The following is an 18,806-nucleotide window of genomic DNA, read 5'->3' as shown; positions in this document are numbered from 1 at the left end:
TGTCTTGGACGTCTCTTGTTGTGTGTCTGTTTGTGATTATGGGAACAGGACGTTGAGGAACTTCAGAGGAAGCACAGGGAAACATCTCTACTCTCCCATCTTGAGGGACTTTTAAAGGAGAAGAGCTCTGAAGCGTGAGAGAAATTCTTCTATTTGAAAGAGAAGAAACACACCCAACATAGAACCAGTTCTTTATTGCAAGAAGCATGGGAGGAGCAAACATCATAGATGAACTACAGTTTCTCTGTGAGGCTGAGAAAATGCAGGCGTTTAATCCAGAGAGACAAACAAGGGTGAAGGATGGGCAGATGCTTTGCAGAGGAAATTATCTCCCGGAAGACAGAATCAACATCTCTTTCTTTTGGTAACAGGAACTTCCTTTCTTCCAGGGAATAAGCACACCACTGTAAGCTCTGTGCGATAAGAACTTGTTTTCCACAAGACGCCTTGTCTCGCCCTCAGTAACTCCCTCTTTTTCCTAAGACATTTTGATACATTACAGAGCATATAGTGCATTGACTGCAAAAATGCAATTAATGCAAAACAGTTTGTCCCACAGAAGCCGCAGAGAAACCTTTATGCTCTAATGTAATTTGTTAACTATTTTTATATTGCCTGTTTTGATAAGATGATATTAGTTCGAAGAAGTCCTGCAATCAGAGTGGAAATGACAGCTAGGCAATGAACTGAAGGATAATGTATACAGAAGGCTGTACGTTGGATTTCAGTGAGTAACCATTACTTTAATCCTAATGTGATCCATAAATCAAACCCTTAACCTACTCCTCATGTTCCACTGTCAACGTTACCTTTAACCATTTCACAATTGGCACAGTTTCAGCAAAAATACTAGGATCATCTTACTAAATTACTTTAATAAATTCTGAGCCAAAGGGTGAGGCTTTTATGCTTTGCTGTCGTTTATATTGAGGTAGGATAAATTTTGAATGTTGTAACTTTGATCCAAATAAAAAAAACAACAGCTCAGGTCTTATACCTTTAAACTGAGTGGTGTTATTGAAATATGATAAAGTATTGGTCTAAACATCTAAAAATACTTTAAATGAAGAGTTTCAAAAAGAAGTAGGATAAAGTAAAGGTAATTGTGAGACAAAAATGGCAATTAATGGCATTTTTAGATGATTTCAGGGAAATGGGTGTGTCTCATTATGAAAAGTTACTTTGCTTCGTCTCTTACCGTATCATTATCTCTAACCTTGCTTCAATCCCGGTAATCACTGATCACAAAAACATTCATGTTGTACTGTTTATTATTTTTTTGTTTTAAACAACACAACATTTCTTCTTATACAAATCATACATGTTTTTGGCTTTTACCATCACAAGCTGTGTATTATAATGGCATTCCTGGGATGCTTATATAGGCGCCTGGTTAAAAGATATACAAAGACAAACATGTGTGCAACCTGTGTGTGCACACATATAGAGACATCTGTTTGTATTTAGTGGTCCTGTGTGGGGAGGAGGGGAAGTCTATAGCATGACAAAAGCTTTGCTGAGATTCCAACACGTCTCCGGGCAAATACTGGCACCGTCAGTGTTGTCTTCACTGCTTCTGAGTGGCTTTGAGAGCGATGACTATGATGATCAAAATTATTCCACAGACAAGTCCAATGATATTTAGGGTCTTGGCTGTCTTTGATGCCTCCGCAGCTCGAGCTGATTCTCCAAGAGCATTGGCATTCTGTGCCTTTAAGAAGCAAGCAGCAAAATTAATTTGCTAGAAAAAAGGTGTTTGACTGAGAAAGAAAGAAAAAAAAACACTGAAAAGGAGATTAATTGGATCTTGTGCATCTGAGCAGGAACATACTGTACAGTTTCACAATATACATGCGAAATTAATCTGACTGGTTACATAATGAGCACAAGTTAGCCAATATTCAGTCACAATGAAGCAGCCTCCTAATGCCTCCAACATTAAAGTTCATGCAAGATTATAAAACACTGCAAAACACTAACAATACTTTGTGTAGTTTTTGATATTTGCACATTTCTTAGAAGATGAAGAGTGAAAAAAGTTTGATGCTCAGGAAAGGTTACCCACCTTACAGGAGCAGATGATAGCAGCAATCCCTATAGGCAGACAACAGCACAAAGTGTTAAAGATGGACCATCCTAGGTAGGATGGAGCCACTTCACGGTTCTGGCCTCCTTCCATTGTGGTGCCGTGTCTTTTTTTAAGTGGATGAAAGTTATGCTTTGTTGGCCAGTGTTTAGGTCCAATGTCTGGTGGGGGTTGCAACCCACACCCTTTTATTCTTCATGGGTGTGGTTTAAGGGGTTGTGCAAGCGTAAGGCTAACAGCTATATGAGTGGCCAATAGAGAGAGAGGGAGAGAGAGAGGGAAAAAAAACACTATCTGGATTGGAAATGGGGGCTTTTTGGACGCCCCATGCAACTTGGGCTCTTCTGGCTGGAATAACTTCTGTATTTAAATGGGGGGAACTCAAGCCGGGAAACTTCTCATATTACTTCTCACAACTTTGAAGAGCCTTATCTCTGGTTTTCTTCAGTGCCTGCTTTCACATTCAGTTTGACACATGGTAGCTGAGTTAATTCTGCTTGCATAATTGTGAGGCATAGCAACAGTTTCATCCAATGCATACTGTGATCAGCTAGTTAGGTATGTTCTTTATTGTGTCAAAACTTACAAGTATAATCACATAAGACACCAGAAGCAGTGTTGCAGCTGTGAAAAACTCAAACAAGCACGTGACTTTTTGCAAGTAACATTGCATTGCAAACAAATGACTTTGTTGTCAATGCATTCTCACTCCGACCTTGTCGCATATTGACGTTTGGTCATGGACCTTCCACATCCAGATACAACGTGAAAGGTACCCTGGATGTGTTAGATGTTGACGTTCTGGGATGCCGCATCAAGTTCTGCTTGTTACATGCATTGTCATCTTTCAAGATACACTTCCGTTTTCACAGGAAATTTACTGTTTACATACAGTCTCTTTGAAAATAAATGCACTATGTCAGTAAATGCAAACTGACATTTTTTTTTCCTCCAACACCTAACGCACGTGGTTGGGTTTAGGCAGCAAAAACATGTGGTTGGGTTTAGGAAAAAACAACAGAGTTTGGCTTTATTATCATACAGGACGTGAGCACCGCTCTCCAGGGTGAAGGTTGGTGTTTGTTGGACCCATCCATCATCCCGCAGACTTACACTGCCTTAACTTTCATTCTTGTCGCACCACGTTTCCTCCTGATGCTGCCAAGTGCTGTTAAAGTATAACAGCGACTGGCCATGTATCATCCCGACGTTAAAGGATGACTTTTTTGGCGGTGTCTGACGCTGCAAGTAACTGCTCATGCACCGGATTTCAGTGACTTCGGAGTGAGACCGGGTTGCTTCTGTACAAACTTGACAAATGACACAAAAACCCAGCTCAGGTTTTTAATAATCATCTCACCAGAAGAACTCATAAGAAGTTAAGGACATTTTATTTAAAAGTACAGCTCTTTAGGTTCAGTAGGTAACTTACATAAAAAATAACTTTTTGTAACTATTTGCCGAAGCTGTCACTACATCCTGACAGCAGTACATGAGACAGATAATCTGAAAAAAGGCAGGCTCTTCTGGCTCCTTCTAGTGTGTCTAATGGCGTTTGCAAGAACCCAGGGTGTTTGTTCTTGTTTAAGCTGTTACTTTTTAGCTTGCTGTTTGTAGCTTTTAGCTTTTACTTTGTTTATAGTCTTCTGTTCATTTGTCTTTGCCACGTAGGCTGTTGTGCGCAAGAGCAGCGTGTGCAAGAGCAGTGATTGACACATGTTAGAAACTCTTCCTGGCTCTGACTGGTTGGCGTGGTGGATTCTTGCTACATCCGTCATGAGCACTAGCAGCTGATTTTTTCTCAGGTTCACTAACAAGACCACACCAATAGTATTTTCAGAATGATTTATTACATGTTATGGATGATGAGTAGTCATGACTGAGGAGGAGAGGGAAGAGGGATGAAGGGAAGAGGGATGAAGGGATGAGGGGTTGAGGGATGAAGGGATGAGAGATGAGGGTCGAGGGATGAAGGGATGATGGGATGAGGTTTGAGGGATGAAGGGATGAGGGTTGAGGGAAGGAGGGATGAGGGGGAGAAGGGGGAGGAAAGATGAGGAGGAGGAAAGAGGGTTATGGGTGGATGGACGGATGGATGGACGGATGCTTGGTGGTTGTAACCAGGAAGTTGAGACTCTGGGTGGAGGAGCCGTCTCCTATAGCCCCCGGTTCCTGTAATAACACAAAAGAGAGATAAGGAAACAAAAAAGAAAGGGGGTTTGGGGGGGAGAGATGTGAAAACTGAGTCAGAGGAGTGGGAAACAGATGAGGTGTGCTTAAATATTTATTGAACGGAAATGGGATGTGTTCAAGGCGTGGTCTTGTTCCCGAATTTAGGTATAAAACTTCATTTAGTCTCATGTACATAAGCCAGGATACAGCAGCAGTTTCAGCAAATGTGACAAAAATTATTTTTAAAGAAAGTTACCTCTTGCACCTTTAAATCATCCTATATTGAACAATAAAACATGAAATTCACATCTATAGCTTATGGTAATGTCACTGTGTGCACACACAGATCTTTGACATTTAAACTCTACTCTACATAAGTACACTGTAATTGTTCTTCATCTTTTCATATTCAAATTCAAAACTTGAACAGACCATCTTTCTACATACACAAGGAACAATTTACGCCGAGCATCATGAATGTAACACTGATTAAAAGAAACTACACGCCACCAGCACCATTCAGTCACAACATTAAGCATCTTCTGCAGATCTTTTCCTTTCTCCGCAAGTCAGGTCGTCGTCTCATCACCAACATACAGTCTGATTAGTTGTGGCAGCGCAGTTTAAATTATAATCACGCATTTAGCTGGGTTTGTCATCAGTAATGATAGATTGCCACTTCTTTGCTCTTGGTAAACATACTGTACGTCAGAGCTAAAGAGAAATAACTGCAGTCATTATCGTGTGTTTCATGGTAAATCCAATCATGTCATTTCCAGTAACATTTTTCGGGCAGTCGCAGTGCAACTGCTGTCTGACAAATAAATGATAATTTTTCAACTTTGCAGGTTTGAGATCTCACTTTTGATCCGTGGACATTCAAGTATTGGTGTTTCTTTTATCTGCTTTTTTTGTTTTTGGAATTGATCCAAAATGAATCATCTTCATGGCTGATTACTCAACAGCAAACTACCATAATCAGTGTTAATTCGATTCATTCTCGTCTTAATTGAAGAGCAGATTTGCTCTTTTCCAACACAATAGATTCACATTATTCTCAACAGCAATCAAGAATAGTTTGATAAATCAACCGTCTTGCAAATTAATGTTTGAGTGTGTAGCAATAGATAGGCTGCCTGCTGGAGCACACTACAGCAGCATTCCCCTGAGGGAGGACAGCTGACTGACTGTGCAGCAGGCTCAATGGCAGCGAAACTGCCTCCAGTCATCACGTCTCAGTTATTGTGCCAGTAAATCAGATGTGCAAGGTATAATGTCTGAACCATATACAGACGTTATCTGTTCCAGTAATAGCATGGTGGCAGTTTATCCAGGGAGAAGATGCAGTAGCTGTAGTGGGCAGTGACAGTGGGCTTTCAGAGTCAAGTTTACATCACCTGGTTGTGGTGTGATGCATTTGATTTTGAGAAGACTCCTTGGTAAACCCATTTTACACATAGGGGACAAGATGTATGGTGTTTAATCATAAAATACAACACAATACACCTGAGTAATTTCCATGTCTTTAAACTGAATTTGCACTAATACCAAAACAGTTCATTTTGTATTTTCATCTTATTTTTATCACCCTTCATTCCTTGTTCTCACTTGCATCTTTCGTTTAAGTTTTGATTTTCCTGGTAAAACACTGTGTAACTTTGTTAGGGAAAGTACCAGAGATGTCTTCCTGTATCGGCGTCATTGATCGCCTACACACAGGAACAAAAGGACAGGAAGAATAAGATGAGTCATTAAATATGGATGAAGAAGAGGAAACAGAAGGATGGACTGCTTCATTTTTATTGTCCATCAAGTCCTGTTGGACTTACTGTACATATAGCATAAAACCACATAATAGAGATTGTTATGGGGACAGTGCATCCAGTATATGTTAGTGGCTTTTCATGTTTTCTATACTGGCGTAAAAAGTTTTAAAACAGAATAGCCAAACTAATTTTAGCTTGCAGTGCAGTTGTGAAGTGGGGTTCATCTTTTGAGATAACCTCAGAAGACCGGAGCCGTGGGCCGATAAAATGTGCAAAGGCAGATAAAGAGGAAAGCATTTTTAATCAGTGACAGCATTGTGCTGCCTGTATCTGTTATCCTCTGAAACACGACACTGTGGAATCCACTGTGCTTGGCGTCTGGCCATAGAAAGCCCCTGTCTGCAGGCTCTTACAGAAATAGCTATACATTCCACCCTGCTTCAGTCTAAACATGCTGCAGTATTGCAGCTGTTATCAGTCTTTTAAAGATGACACTTACAGTGACATTTCCAAGCTCTGGTTGTTAATCTGACACACAATGAATAAACAGCAGCTGGATGATGAATTCTCCACGCTAGCTTTATTTTAACTTTAGTAATTATGCATTTCTCGTCTCATCAAACTCTGCATCATTGTTAAAGGGACAGTTCACCCCAAAATCAAAATCCATGTTTTCCTCTTACCTGTTGTGCTATTTGTAAATCTAGAGTGATTTGGTGTGAGTTGCCAAGTGTTGGAGATTTGTCTGCTTTCTCTCCAATAAAATGGAACTAGATGGCACTTGACTTGTGGTGCTCAAAGCGCCAAAAATGAATACATTTGAAAAACTAAACAGCAATGTCTCCTTCCAGAAATCATGACCCGGTTACGCAAGATAATCCACAGACCACAGACCTTGATGTGAACAGTTTCATTTAGCAACTGTTTTATTTCTACCGAGCTACGCCCGCCAAACATAGCACTATGCAGAAGGCAGTGTGCATCTACCTGTGCTTGTGACAGCTTGAGATGTGATGAGCTGAAACATTGGTTAGCTCTGTGGTGCGAGCTGAGCTTGCAGTAGATGCACACTTCCCTCTGCGCTGTGATGCGGTTGGAAGGTGCAGTTCAGTAGAAAGACAATATTTTCTACATGAAGCTGCTCACAAGGACGGTGGATTATCTTGAGTAACCTTTTATTTGTTGAAGGACACAGCATTTTAAATGTATGTTTTTTTGGTGCTTTGAGCGCTGAGTGCCATCTAGTTCTATTATATTCAAGAGAAGGCAGACATCTCTATGATCAATATCTTCAACACTCAGCAACTCACACCAAAACAATATAGATCGATAAATAGCACTACAGGTAAGAGGAGAAATATGTAGTTTTGATCTGAGGTCGAACTATCCCTTTAAGTACTTTCTATCTGTCTAAGTGTTGCCTGTGATCTCTCTTGACCCACAGCTTAATATTTCAACCACAGGATGTGAATGCAAGGGAGGATGCTCAGTGTCATTGTTGTAATACTAGAGATTGCCTTTGGTCTCAAGAACACTTTTGGTCTCACTTTGCACTCGAAAGCATTTTTACTCTTATCTCGGTCTCAGACAAAGAGGATTTGGGACTTTATTTAAAGACTGGTCAAGACCACAACAGGGATATCACCAAAGTGCTTGTTGAATAAAAATTAAGTTGATATCAGCTCCTTAGTGTTTTTTTGTTGCTTGCTCATAGACAACAAAGTAAAAATGACCATACACAACCCCCCCTCTACAATGCCCTTTCATTTTATTAAGACATTTCTTATGGCACACTTACATATCACACTCATATATAGGCCTACAGCATGGCAGTAAAATGAATTTTTATTTATTTTCTGTGGGTGTTTTTATGGGAATGTGGAGCTTTCAGGTCAATTTGAGGAGCTCCTATGCTTTTCACGTTCCTCGTTTAATCAAAGTGTGTCATGCAGTGTGGGACTCTGGTCTGGTTTGTGTCTTGTATTCAACCCTTCAAAGTCTTGATACGCTGGTCTCGGTCATGACTTGGTCTCAGTTTAGGAAGTCTTGACTACAACACTGCTCTGTGTGTTGTGTCTCTGGAATGTTGTTATCCTCATTTGCTGTGTGTAAATCAAGATAAAGAGCTTCACTGTCTGTGACTGTGTTTTTGACTGTGGTCTTGCTGTGAGCTCAGCGGCCCTTGAGGGATGAGGTCAACTCTCCCATTGCTGTTTAGGACACTTCAAGAAGTCTAACTGTTCCAAATGATGTTGCCCATTGTTAATTTTCTTCTGTGTTTTTGAGAGCTCTCATTTTTCATACAAGAAATTACACGGTGTGATGTTTTTTCTGAAAAATACCGGCTGGACACAGCTTTAATTCATGAGATACCCTCTAACTGCTTCAATAGGAAATATCAAATCTAAATGACATTCGTGAGGGAAATTCTCCTCTCTGAAGAAGTGACGGACTCAGTATGAGGAATCAGGTCTCTTTGGAGACATGGAGAGAAGACCTAAGTGTTCCCTTGGGTACAGACTTTAATACCCCACTGAAGCTCCAACCCCCAATTCACAACCAAGAGCTGCCCTCGTAAAGATTGCCCCCAATAAAACAGCTTCACCAATACAGGAAGCTTCCCCCCACCAGACAAAAATACATGCCTGAATCTTGTTTGTGGTGGGCACTAACATTGAGTTCATGATTTAAAACTAGAAAGTTTTAAAGTCATTTTGTAATTTTGTAGCATATATCACACAGAAATAATAATGTATTTACATTGCCCCTTTCATACAAGAAATGCAGCACAAAGATGCTTTATAATAAGGGAATTATAATCACTGAGTGCTTCACATGAAAATAGACAGACTGGGTATAAAACAGAACTGATTCATAAAATCATAGAGTTGTAAAACTATAAGCCATGAAATCAAGTAAGATTTTAAGAGTTGCAGCAGCATGACGCCTAAATAGAAAGTAAAAGTGTAAAAAGAAAGAGTAAATATATTGGGTTTTTTTCTGGTCACATTGCACAATTTAACTGACTACCTTGGCTTTCAGAATCAACTTCATGTGTATCAAACAGGCCCCTCCTTTATTGCTTTAATGGTTCTTTAATGTTACTGTCTTCTCCTTCCCATACCTTGTAACGGGCACAGTATGAAGAAATGCAGTATCTGTAAGAAGGTGCTGCAACTGTTTTCTGACAGTTGGAATAAGAGGAAGGACAAAGGAAAACAAAATGTGATGCAATACAACACGATAACAACCTACAGAATTTGGTTCACTCTTCAGCTGATGAGGGTTTTTTTTTCTCTGCTCATTTTGAGGCCATATTCAACTCTTTGTTAACTTACTGTATATATTAACATTTCTATGTAGATAGGTCACCTCTTACTCCTTCCTGAAGTTATGACAACATCAAATGTTCATCTACTATAATGACAATCAACTGCTTTTAGAGAAGTGACTGCAAAGCTGTCACTTTATGTGTCTTTGCCACAAGGAGGCAGTGTTGATCTGTTGCTGAGAAGAAAGAGAAGGCTCAAGATGATCACTCTAAAAGGGGGGTCATTATGTGTAGAGGAGATATGCAGCACCTTTGGCCACTCAGAACCAGACTGTCAGCACTATGGACACTATGTGTAGACCTATATACACAGAAAAAAGGGCCTGAGGCACTATATAGTCTAATTAAACGAAATATCAGAAAGTAAAAGCAGCCTAATTCTTAATTCTTAATTATTTATTTACTAGAAAAATTAGTTTGACAGCTCTGCTGGTTTTTAATGGGAAAATGGGACTATTTATATCTATTTAATATTCAGGGTGAGAGGTGCTGCCTTCAGGTACTTTCATGACGACCATGTAAACATAAGTTCAGACTTTTGTAACACAATGCACTAATGGCAATATTATAAATTGTGTTGATAACAACACGACATATAGGGAGCAACAGTTGACAGATCACAATCACAAACCTCTGTTTAAAATAACAGGGTCGTTCATTAGGCTCTCTGCATATATAACTCACCTGGCTTCAGCTATTTTTCTTTCATACGAAGTAACTGTGGCGTAATGACAGTGTGTGCAGCTCCACGTTTAGTGCAGGAGTTTACGAGGGGCCAGGAAGGCATCACGTTTCCATGGTGACCCGACGCAGAGACTTGAAACCGCTTGAAACTGAAAGTTAGTGTGAAGTAAATTCAGCGTTATCCGAGATAAAATAGAGCCACCTCGCTCATTAAATGATAAAAACAGGTTGAAAGGGCAGAAGTGATGGACAAACTTGAAGACTGTGAAAGTTTTTTGGAGAATGTGGACAAAATAAGTGAGTTATATAGCGGCGAACCTAGCTAACGTTACTAGCTCATTCAAGTTATTTTGGCTAACGGTCCATGGTTTTTACGAAACCAGATATTAGACGGTGCCACTTTACGCTAACGTTACCTAACAGGTATTTTGTCATTAACCCCATATGAGAAATAAAAGTACGTATATTGTACGTATATGTAACGTTGACAGCATTAGTTGGGGAAGGGCTATATTGTGGTCCACCTTAATGGAGACAAGTAACGTTTCTCTATATGGTAATTTGTGTTGTAACATAATGCAAGTACATTACAGTATAGAGACTATGTATGAATTGTATAGAACTTTAATCAGGTCTTTATGAACAACGTGTGCTATAACACACACATTTTACAACGTGGTTATTTTATATTGTATATTATGTGAGTAAAGGCTAAAGCAAACTATGTTATGAATTATTTCCAGGTGAGCTAGTGAAGGATCTGAAGTCCTCTGAGGTTAAAGTCCAGCAAGAAGCAATGGAGAAAGCAGATCGTTACATTGCTGCCTTGGATGAACCCTGCAGGACAAAAGTCAGCAAGACTACAATCAACACAAACCCACCACTTCAGCTTTCCTCAGTAAAGACATGCACACAGTCAGCCAGTTGCACTCCTTCTCTCACTCTCCACTTGTCTCAGTCTTTCTCATCCTGTCTGTGCCTCTGTCTGTCTCTCTCTCTCTCCTTCTCTTGCTGTCTCTATTTCTCCAACACAACACACAAATGCACAGAGGATATACACAGTACACAACCTACAACAACTTGTTGTGTTGTCTACTTTCTCTTTTCTTGTCATGTGAGAAGGGTCAAGGTTCTGTAGGTAGGTTTTTGTTAACTTTCTTTTAATAGTTCTTCTCCTGTTTTACAGAGTCTGCACAATGAAAGTCCAGGTGAGTGGGTTATTTGGCTATCTTTTACACTCAATTAAAGCATTGTTTAAGCATACTATATGTCCTCATTGTGCAACGCAAGAAAAGTTTCCTTGAGCCAAACAAAATTTAACAATGAATGTACCCATATACCCTTTATGTATCTGTTTCTGTGTTAAGCAGACATGACATTTTCCCTAGGCACAGTGAGATTTTTTAATCAACTGCATCTGTTAGACAGGTTGGTGACTCACCATGTGATATATTAGGAAGAGAGATGTGGTGCGGTACAAGGTGTGTCCTTAACACTGGATTTTAGTTTCAAGAGGGACCATATTATCCACCGCTTGCCTGCTCATACCAGTTTAGACAGCCCCACGAATTGCTCTAATTTTGTCAATTTAGTTGGCAGAGGTTTAATAAGGATGTGAAGTTAACTCTTCCCTCCCTCAAACTGTCTTGTCAACCTCACTTGTCATGATGAGGACAGTGCTGCTGTGGATTAGAGGAAATGAATAATTTGACATGATTGATATGTTTTTGTGGGTTTGTTTGTCTAGAAGCCTCTTACAATAATTAGTGGAAGGGTGACATGTAATATTGACTATTTAGGCCACCAAGGCCCTACGCTATAGAAATACTTATGCAGCGGACAATGTGGGAAGAGCCACACGAAGAGGAGCTAGCTCAAGTTTAGCGTGCAGCACATTAAGTATGTGCTGAGAAGTTGTTGTGATGATCTTAAAAGCTGGCATTACTTTTTTCATCATGTCTTTTGTATACAGATCCATTTCATTCCAGCTCCTTGAATGAGGTATACCATATGAAATGACTTCATCACATTAACACGTCCTTTTAATTCTCCGTGTGGTAAAACTCATCAATCACAGTAAAGCTGCAAAAAATTTGAACCTTTCAAACCTCTGTATATGAAGCCACTGAAACTGAAATAAAAGGGAGACTTTGGTGTTTTTAAACCTAGACCCTATTTTCTCATGTTATTGTGTCTAAGTGACTAATGGAGACAACAGTTTTTGAATTTGGTCCAAATTTGAGAGAGACCACTCCTGCCGCAGCAGAGAAAGGGGCTTCAATGTAATCCCTACAGGCAATTGGGCACTGTCAATTTACGTCCATTATAAGAGAAATTCAACGCTTTTACTTACCTTTTGCTGCTCTGGTCTGTTTGTTAGTGTGTGTAACCAAGTCTCTATAATGGGCAAGTCTCTATCTGAAATCTTGGGGACTTTTTTCACCTGGTCAAAATCAGCTAAATAATCAGTCATGACACTAAATATCTCTTAGATAACGCAAACTTATTCCTTTCTTCAGCTCTCACTAATGTTTCCACCGTTTCTTTTCCTGCAACAAGTCACTCTTGCAAGACTTCTTCTTGAGTTAGAATTAGATACAATAACAGATAAGTGAAAGGTAAAGAAGAACATTTAATTTCTCTGCAGGGTCTTTTGTAATGTTGTCAGTCACCTCTAATAACAATCCGAGCCTGTCAGTATGGACATATATTGAAGATGCACAATTGCCCATAGATTTAACATTGCAGCCTGTTTTGCCCCTGTGGTTGCAGCATTCTCCCTCAGTACTAGACCAGTTTTAAGACATTGTTGTCTACATTAGTCACTTAGACATGAAAACATGGGAAAACAGTGTGCAGGTTGGTAAATACTGAAGTTTTCCATCAACACATCATACATTCAATTCACATGAGGACGAAAAAGTAATTCTGTTTTTAAATTACATCCAACGGATATTCACAAAAGATCTTTTTTTTCTTTGACTGGGACTTCACTTTTGATTAGAATGGTATGCTGATGATTGGATTTTTCTCATTTAAAATGTGTGGCAAAACTCTGACTGGGAGACGGTAAAGTTAAAAACTGCATGCAATCCAAAGTACTGCCTAATGACAGATGTCTTTACTCTCTCTGATCTAGCATGAATGCTTAAGAGCTTTTCTTTTTTTGACCAGATCATTTCATGAAGATTATGGAGAGAGATGCAGAAGACAGGAGAGTAAGGAGGATTGCAAAAGCAAAAAAGGCCACTGGTGTGTTATTCTGTGTTCCTTAAAGATGTTGTTGGAGGTAAACAGTTGGCTCTGCTTGCTGCTCTGTTGGGCCAACAATTCATCCTTTTAAATGTTTTACTGTTCGTGTCACTGCAGCGCTCAAAGAAAAGGGGAATGAAGCGTTTGCTCAAGAAGACTATGAAACTGCTGTGAAGTATTACAGCGATGGCTTGGCTGAACTACGGGACATGCAGCCATTGTACACCAACCGAGCACAAGTGAATATCTTCAGCTATGTTTTTCATCTTTTAAAGGAGCACTGTGTAAGATTTAGAGTGATTTAGTGGCACCTAGTGGTGAGGATTGTAGATTGCAATCAGCTGAAACTTCTCCCAGTTAGGATTCTTTCATTGTTCAGATAGTTTTCCCCAGGAGCTGAATTATCCACAGAGGTCTTGTCCTCTCCAAAACAAGTATTTTCATGTTACAAATCAGTATTTCTCTGATACTGTTCGGCTTGTTGGAGACAGGCCTCTAGCTCAGCACCTGCTAATGTGTGCTCACCTTTTTCTCTGATAACTTAAGAAATATCCACAGAGGTTTCTTCCTCTCCAAATCAAATGACCTGGTGATTTAAACAAACACACAAAAAAGCCTGAATAAAGCAGTTTAGAGATAGGGTCTCTATGTGTTAGCCCTGCGATATTCTGGCAACCTGTCCAGGGTGTACGCTACCTCTCGCCCAATGTCAGCTGGGACACGCTATGCCCCCCCCCCCCCCCCCCGCGACTACCAATAGGATAAGCGGTTACGAAAAATGGATGGGTATCTTGTTCCATTTCTGCCATTAAAAAAATGTTTAAGGCAAAAGTGACTAAAAAAATTTTTGTTCCTCAGACAAAATTGAAAAAGAGCTGCTTTTGTGTGCCTATCACTGTTTTCCATAATAAATGAACCTTTGGTTTCACAGAGGTATTAAAGCAACTTGAGGGATGTCAGCTATTTTAATTCGAATATGTTTGTAGCCACATACAATTAAGTCAGTTGTACAAACATTATGTTCCCATCCAAAGATCCCATCATCCCCAGCATCTTAGAGGTCTGCTCTGTGGGTATATTAAAAACCAAACAATGCTACACAACTAATCACATTCTTTACTTTGTGAGGCCATGCTTTTGTTTTGTCTGTTTTTGATGCTCACCTACCACCCGTTCAATGCTTAAATCTACTTAGGCCTACATCAAGCTGGGGAGGTACACGGAGGCCATCAGTGACTGTGAATGGGCCCTGAAGGTAAGACCTCGCTGGGAACTGGGGTCAGTCAGTTGCTGCCTCATTTGTCATAGTGTCATGAAGCTTGGAGCTCAGAGGAGATGTGTTTGGTAGGAAATGGGTTGGACGGGTTAACGATGGGCTCTGCTCTGTTCTGCAGGATACAGGTCACCAGCAGCTCAGAAATGTTCTCAAGAGAGAACACTGTGTTTGAAATAGTGAAGAAAAATTAAAATGAATTTTTAGGAGTTCCTATAAATTTGGTAGTTTGTTTGGAGTTATGCTTTCTTCAGGTTACTTAATCAAATGCAGTTTACAGTGAAAAAAAATCTTGAATGTTGAATAGTTGATTTTTTAATTACTGGAACTGTGCTGAAGTGGAGAGTGTCCCTGAAATTCAGTTTGAACATTTCTCTTTTGCTGTGCTAGTGTTAAGCAGAAACATTAAATCACCATTATGTAGGTGTGTTGATGATGAAGTGCTTTAACTCATACACTCCCATGATCATTTTCTCTCTTTCAGTGTGATGAGAGGTGCATAAAAGCGTATCTACACATGGGGAAAGCGTACCAGGCATTAAAGAAATATAATGAGGTGAGAATTAGTACCTATCATTACATCTAATTACTCCTTCTTTTCTTTTTTAGACATTGCTTGTGTATACAGATAACATCTCATCTAACTATAGCAGAAACACTGCTGTATAATGAAAGTTGTATTTCTGGAATAGAGAATGAACATACAAGCAGTCCTAATCTCAGCAATCCTCTGTAAAATCATATTTTCTAAATGGCATTTCAGCCCATTCGGAGGCTTACATGATATCTGGCAAAAATCTTGTTTAATACCAGTATTAATAAAGTTCATCATGGTTTTCTATCTACAACACCCTTGTGTTAAGACACCGCAGTCCTTTGGAGTGACCACATCATATTGATTTTCATTGGTTTTAGAGGTGAATCTCATCATATAACCAGTGATGAACTAAATTCTTCTCTTTTTCAGGCTAGAAACTGCTTTGAAAAGATTGTGGAAATTGAACCTGCGAGGGAGAAGATGGTGACAGGTAAAGAAAATTGACGTTTTTTTCCAGGGGTAAGGTTTGAAAAAATCTAATGTATTCATGTCCTTAAGTGATAACTGCCCTTTTTGACTATGTTTCATGTCAAACCATTTTCAGGTTTGGTACACATCTTTTTTCACACCATTCTGTTTTGTGATTATTTCATGAAATCATTTACACATTGTTGAGAATGGTCTAGTCACATATGCCCCAAATTACAGTTAGAGTGAAGCCCATCAAAGTAAAGAGAAGACTCTCGGTTGTTGTACAGTTGGTTGTCCATGATGTGGTCTCACTGACTTCAGCCCATTTAATTGCAAGGCTTTCATGACAATGTTACGCTCAAAGATATATTATGCAGAATTTTCCTGAAAAACAATGTATAGAAGTAATTACACTCAATCATCACTTATGACCCACTGGAAGTTTGTGGCCTGTATTTTCTGTAGAGACTCTGCCCTCTGCCTGTATTTTCTCATTTTCGTTTTTCACTGTGTTCTGGATATTTATGGGCATACACTCTCCTCAGTGCTCAGGTGGGGTCAAGGCTTTATAAAAAGATAACGACTAGGTGACAGACTGGAAGCAGCAGGCATCCAAGAAAGAAAGTGCCAAAAACATATAGTGAGATGAAATATCAAACGAGAGTAAATCCTGGGTTGGCTTTGCCTCTCACTTTCGCTGGCGAGTTTGTTTACAAACAATAACTGACAATCCCTTTAGTGTCCCTCTGTTATTGCCCAGCCAAAGACAAAAGACAATCTTGTTTTCTTCCCAATAACTGGAATTGTGTTTTGCACTACAGTTATTGCATTTAAAGTCATCCATCCATACATACATCCATTGCTGGGTCGCAGGGGCAGCAGGCCAAACAAAGCACCCCAGATGTCCCTCTCCCCACCAACGCTTTCCAGCTCCTCCTGGGGGATCCTGAGGCCAGATGAGATATGTAATCCCTCTAGCATGTTCTGGGTCTGCCCCAGGGCCTCCTACCAGTGGGCTGTGCCTGGAACACCTTCAACGGGAGGCACCCAGGAGGCATCCTAAAGACATGCCTGAACTTCCTCAACTGACCCCTTTAGATGCAAAGGAGCAGCGGCTCAAATCCGAACTCCCTGTGGATGTCTGAGCTCCTCACCCTATCTCTAAGGCTGAGCCCAGACCCCCTTCTGGGGAATCTCTTTACGGCTACTTGTATCCAAGACCTCACCCTTTCAGTCATTACCTATAGCTCACGACCATAGGTGAGGGTTGGGACGTAGATGGACCAGTAAATTGAAAGCTTTGCCTTCTGGCTCAGCTCTCTCTTCACCACGATGGTCTGGCACAGTGGTGGCATCACTGCAGATGCTGCGCCAAACCACCAATCCATCTCACGTTCCATTCTACCCTCACTCATGAACAAGACCCTAAGATACTTGAATACCCTTGAAATCCCTTGATTAATCCAGCTATAAACTTGCTAGCCCGCTTAAAGTTGCTCTGTACCAAGATAGATGTTTGGTCAGAACTGAACCTTCTGTTACCTTGTGGCTTTCATGCATATCTACATAATTATGCAGTCTCTTTGCTATTGTCACATGTGATGTGACATTACATTTCAAATACTTAGGCAGCAGACCTAATTACCTAAGGTACTCAGGTAGTGCATGCTTGTGGCAATACTACTATAAGAATTTCAGTTCACTCTTCTGTGAAAGTTAAACTTCCATTACTGCTGTGGAATAGCTTTCTGTCAGATCACAGTCTGCTTTCTCCTCTTCCCTCCTTTATCTCCTTTGTTTTCTTCCCGCAGAATACCTGACCCAGGTAGATTTGGAAGAGGTAAGAGAGAGTCAGGAAATGAATGCGATGCAAGAGTTTGACAAGGGAGAGGGGAATGCCACAAGAGTGCCCCAGGTGCTGGGGAAGCTGTCAAGGCCCGACCAGATTCCCTTGTACTACTGTGGAGGATTGGAGATTCTGTCACGAGCAGTTACTGACTGTGAGTGTTCTTTTAGGAGAAGTTTTGCACAATTATCTTTCTCTTTTAATCTCTTTGTGCCCACTCTGACTTCAATAACTTGCTTCACTGGTCCACTGACTGCATTTCTCGGTTCTATGGCTAAAGTGATAAGAAAAAGATCAGCCTTCAAAATAGGAAGGTCATAAAGACTTGAAGGAAAAAAAGGAGCGTTTACTCACAGTGAACATTTTAGAACACAGGTGGAGCAGGACTGTAAAAGCTGCTTGTTTCATGTCTTGTCCTATGACAAAGGAAGAGAGTGTTTGTTCTTTATGTCATACGGATTACTGTTAATTTATTATGCTATCTGTTCTGTACGACATCTATTGCACGTCTGTCCGTCCTGGAAGAGGGATCCTTCCTCAGTTGCTCTTCCTGAGGTTTCTACCGTTTTTTTTTCCCCGTTAAAGGGTTTTTTTTGGGGAGTTTTTCCTTATCCGCTGCAAGGGTCATAAGGACAGAGGGATGTCGTATGCTGTAAAGCCCTGTGAGGCAAATTGTGATTTGTGATATTGGGCTTTATAAATAAAATTGAATTGAATTGAATTGAATTTGCTTGTCACAGCGAGCAAATTTGCAATATTGAGTATAAAACCACACTGAAAGAGCGAAACATCATTGCTGCACGGTGTGGTTAGCCATTGTGGAGAGCATAGGTATATATACCATAACACTACGTACAGTGTTGGGTAAGGGTTACTTTAAATCAAAGTACGTTACTGCGTTACTTTCTAAAAAAGTAACCAGTTACTTTACTGCGTTACTCCCTGAGTAAAGTAACTAAATTACTTTAAAAGTACTTCCAACGTTACTCCCTGAGAAAAGTAACTCAAGCACTTTTAAAGTACTTTTGAGTATTCTACATTTCCTATTGGGCAATGGACCACAGGGCGCTAAGCCTACATTTTTTTGTTGCCAAAATTAAAGTTATGGACCAGTTGCCCTTCACTGAGATCCAATTCTTCCATCACAGCCATCACTTTGACCAGTAGAAACACAGAACGATCTACTGCCGTAGACAACTGTATGACAACAACACCCCAGCGTTTTTAATATTTCCTCTAGGGATGTTACCACACAGAGTAAAAGGGGGAAATGATGGTGTGAAACAGCAGAGGCACTTTGTCAACCCGCTGAGTTAAAGTTACTGTCATTAGCATCAAGCTAGCAAACAATGGTACATCCTCACGGTCGGACATAAAGTAATAACAT

General features: G+C 40.1%; 2 protein-coding genes across 8 annotated transcripts in view; both read left to right on the top strand.

Moving 5' to 3' along the window:
• The window catches only part of si:dkey-103g5.4 (uncharacterized), a 36,598-nt gene extending 34,978 nt beyond the window's left edge, over positions 1–1,620 (top strand). For all 5 annotated transcript variants that reach the window (XM_050059762.1, XM_050059735.1, XM_050059744.1 and 2 more), the window contains exon 34: positions 49–1,620. In XM_050059762.1, the coding sequence (XP_049915719.1) occupies positions 49–138 (90 nt within the window). In that variant the 3' untranslated portion in view covers positions 139–1,620. The remainder of the gene's footprint in view (positions 1–48) is intronic.
• Positions 1,621–10,166: 8,546 nt separating this feature from the next.
• Positions 10,167–18,806, top strand: part of ttc12 (tetratricopeptide repeat domain 12) — a 26,276-nt gene continuing 17,636 nt past the window's right edge. For 2 of the 3 annotated variants that reach the window (XM_050059781.1, XM_050059775.1), the window contains exons 1-9: positions 10,167–10,336; positions 10,783–10,937; positions 11,226–11,247; positions 13,214–13,291; positions 13,409–13,530; positions 14,487–14,546; positions 15,049–15,120; positions 15,532–15,592; positions 17,385–17,573. In XM_050059781.1, coding sequence (XP_049915738.1) covers positions 10,285–10,336; positions 10,783–10,937; positions 11,226–11,247; positions 13,214–13,291; positions 13,409–13,530; positions 14,487–14,546; positions 15,049–15,120; positions 15,532–15,592; positions 17,385–17,573 — 811 coding nt within the window. In that variant the 5' untranslated portion in view covers positions 10,167–10,284. Of the gene's footprint in view, positions 10,337–10,782; positions 10,938–11,225; positions 11,248–12,995; positions 13,329–13,408; positions 13,531–14,486; positions 14,547–15,048; positions 15,121–15,531; positions 15,593–17,384; positions 17,574–18,806 lie in introns of those variants that run through there. The other variant, XM_050059791.1, reaches the window with a different exon arrangement.

Source organism: Epinephelus moara, chromosome 2, assembly GCF_006386435.1.
Source record: "Epinephelus moara isolate mb chromosome 2, YSFRI_EMoa_1.0, whole genome shotgun sequence".
Classification (NCBI taxonomy): Eukaryota; Metazoa; Chordata; class Actinopteri; order Perciformes; family Serranidae; genus Epinephelus; species Epinephelus moara.
This window is presented reverse-complemented; position numbering and strand designations above follow the sequence as displayed.